This window comes from Echinops telfairi, unplaced genomic scaffold (genome assembly GCF_000313985.2).
Source record: "Echinops telfairi isolate 266 unplaced genomic scaffold, ASM31398v2 ScPeMD7_7458;HRSCAF=8496, whole genome shotgun sequence".
Classification (NCBI taxonomy): domain Eukaryota; kingdom Metazoa; phylum Chordata; class Mammalia; order Afrosoricida; family Tenrecidae; genus Echinops; species Echinops telfairi.
In genome coordinates this window covers 32,447,744-32,449,774 of record NW_022111358.1, presented here as the reverse complement: position 1 = coordinate 32,449,774, position 2,031 = coordinate 32,447,744, and the positions used below count along the sequence as shown (strand labels likewise).

Here is a 2,031-nt window from a genome sequence, read left to right as displayed (position 1 = left end):
GAAAAGTGGGTGAAGGGAGACATCGGACAGTGTAAGATATGACAAAATAATAATAATTTATAAATTATCCAGGGTTCATGAGAAAGGGGGGAGTGGGGAGGGAGGGGAAAAAATGAGGCGCTGATACCAAGGGCTCAAGTAGAAAGTAAATGTTTTGAGAATGATGAGGGCAACAAATGGACAAATGTGCTTGACACAATGGATGGATGGACTGTGGTAAGAGATGTACAACCCCAATAAAATGAGTTTTTAAAAAAGAACTAGATGATAACTGGCTGTTATTACTGAACACTTTGATCAAGGCATCAGTAGGTGAATCCTGATCCAAGGGGCGGGGAGGGGGGTGTGGAACAGAATTTTAAATGCTTACAGAATCCAGACTTGATTAGTTAAGAGACCACGGGAAACCCCCGAACCTATCACTCTGAGAAAATCTTCAAACCATGAGCTGAAATTACTCTTTGAAGCCATCTTTAAATGAAACCACACTTCAGCTAAAATTTGAGTAGCATGTTCACGAGTGTCGCAGTCTCAAAGAATTCTGCACATGAGATCAACTGACAGCAGTGGCTGTAAAGCACGGATGAGCTGTTAGTGGGTGGTGGCTTTAAGTCAGCCGATAGAGGAAGTGGGGGTACAATTTGAAGAATAACGCCAACGTTAATGAAGTATCTGCAGGGACTTCAGAAAATTCCTGGCAGTGAAAAGATCATGGAATTTTTCCACGAATGTTTTGAAGGTCCTTTGTACCTGTAGACAAGGTTGAATGGGTGGACAGTTGGCTGTATATATTTTCACCAAAAATTTAAATAAAACACCTCTTCCTTGCACAGTCCACTGGCCGGGGCCTGCTTCTACCTACTCAAGAAACCCCTCAGCCACTCGTTTAATTCTCCTTGTTTCCCTATTACAGAATCCTACCTAGTCATATGACCTGCTGCCTCTGCCAATTCAAAAGTACCATTGAAGTTGTCTGCAAGACAGTCAAGCTACACTGTGACGGCGAGTGTCTGATAAATTCCACACATTGCAGTGAGTCTGACTGGCTTTTTTTCTTTTTTAATTTTTTTTCTGAATTGCTTCTTGACAAGTGTTAAAATGAACAAGGGAAATGCTTTTTTTTGTTGGTCGATTCATTGAGTCCCATTCGGTAGTTGTGAAGAACCACTCTTGCTGAAGGTCAGCTCCGCTGTGGTGAGTCAGCTAAGAAAGTCCCTGCCCCACCAGCTGGACTGGAAGGGGGGGAAGGTAACTAGGGTCACACACTGTGTACCATGCTTTCTGCTTGGGCTTTTCCTCCAGAGGATGACTTATTCATATCGTGCATTACAGTTACTGTTACTGTGCATTTTAATCGAGAGTTCTAAATAAGAATCCTTATCAAAAGGGGAAACATGCAGAACAACATGTTCAATTCACTTATACTTAAGACTCTAGAGCCATGGAGACAGGATGAACCCCCCAAACTATTGCCCTGAGATCGTCTTTAACCCTTCAGGTAGAGTAGTACCTAATGTCTGTCTTGAGCAGTGTGCTCTTTGAAGAACTATTTACATGGGGTCCAAGTGGCAACGGTATCTCAAAAGACCAAAAAGATACAACCCCCCTGCCATCATGTGGATTCGGTCTCCACAGTGACCCCATTTAGGGGTCCTGAGGTTGTACATCGTTATGGAAGCAAATAGCCTCATCTTTCTGTTATGATGACCTGTCTGCTATGATCTGTCTGCACTATGATCCCACAGTGCCCACGGGGCTCCAGCAGTTTAGACAGGAAGTGTAGAGCGGGGGAGGGACGATTCGGAAGAGGAGTGAGGGTGGCTGCACACTTTGAAGAGTACCATTGACTTGAACCTGGAGAAATGATTGGACTGATGCACGTCTGCTATGTACATTTCCTACAACAGCAAAACAAATGTGTTTAAGTGTCGCCATAGGACCCAAGGGGAAAACATTTCTGACCCCACGACTCCCGGAATCTCAGGCCAATGTTAAGGAAAGCATCGGGAGTGTGTGTGTGTGGGGGTGGGG

At 44.2% G+C, this 2,031-nt stretch overlaps 1 protein-coding gene across 1 annotated transcript in view; it reads left to right on the top strand.

Annotated features, from left to right (window-relative positions):
* Positions 1–2,031, top strand: part of LOC101652410 (leucine-rich repeat-containing protein 37A2) — a 35,859-nt gene that overhangs the window by 22,887 nt on the left and 10,941 nt on the right. The window contains exon 7 of the mRNA XM_045299472.1: positions 914–1,032. Within this exon, the coding sequence (XP_045155407.1) occupies positions 914–1,032 (119 nt within the window). The remainder of the gene's footprint in view (positions 1–913; positions 1,033–2,031) is intronic.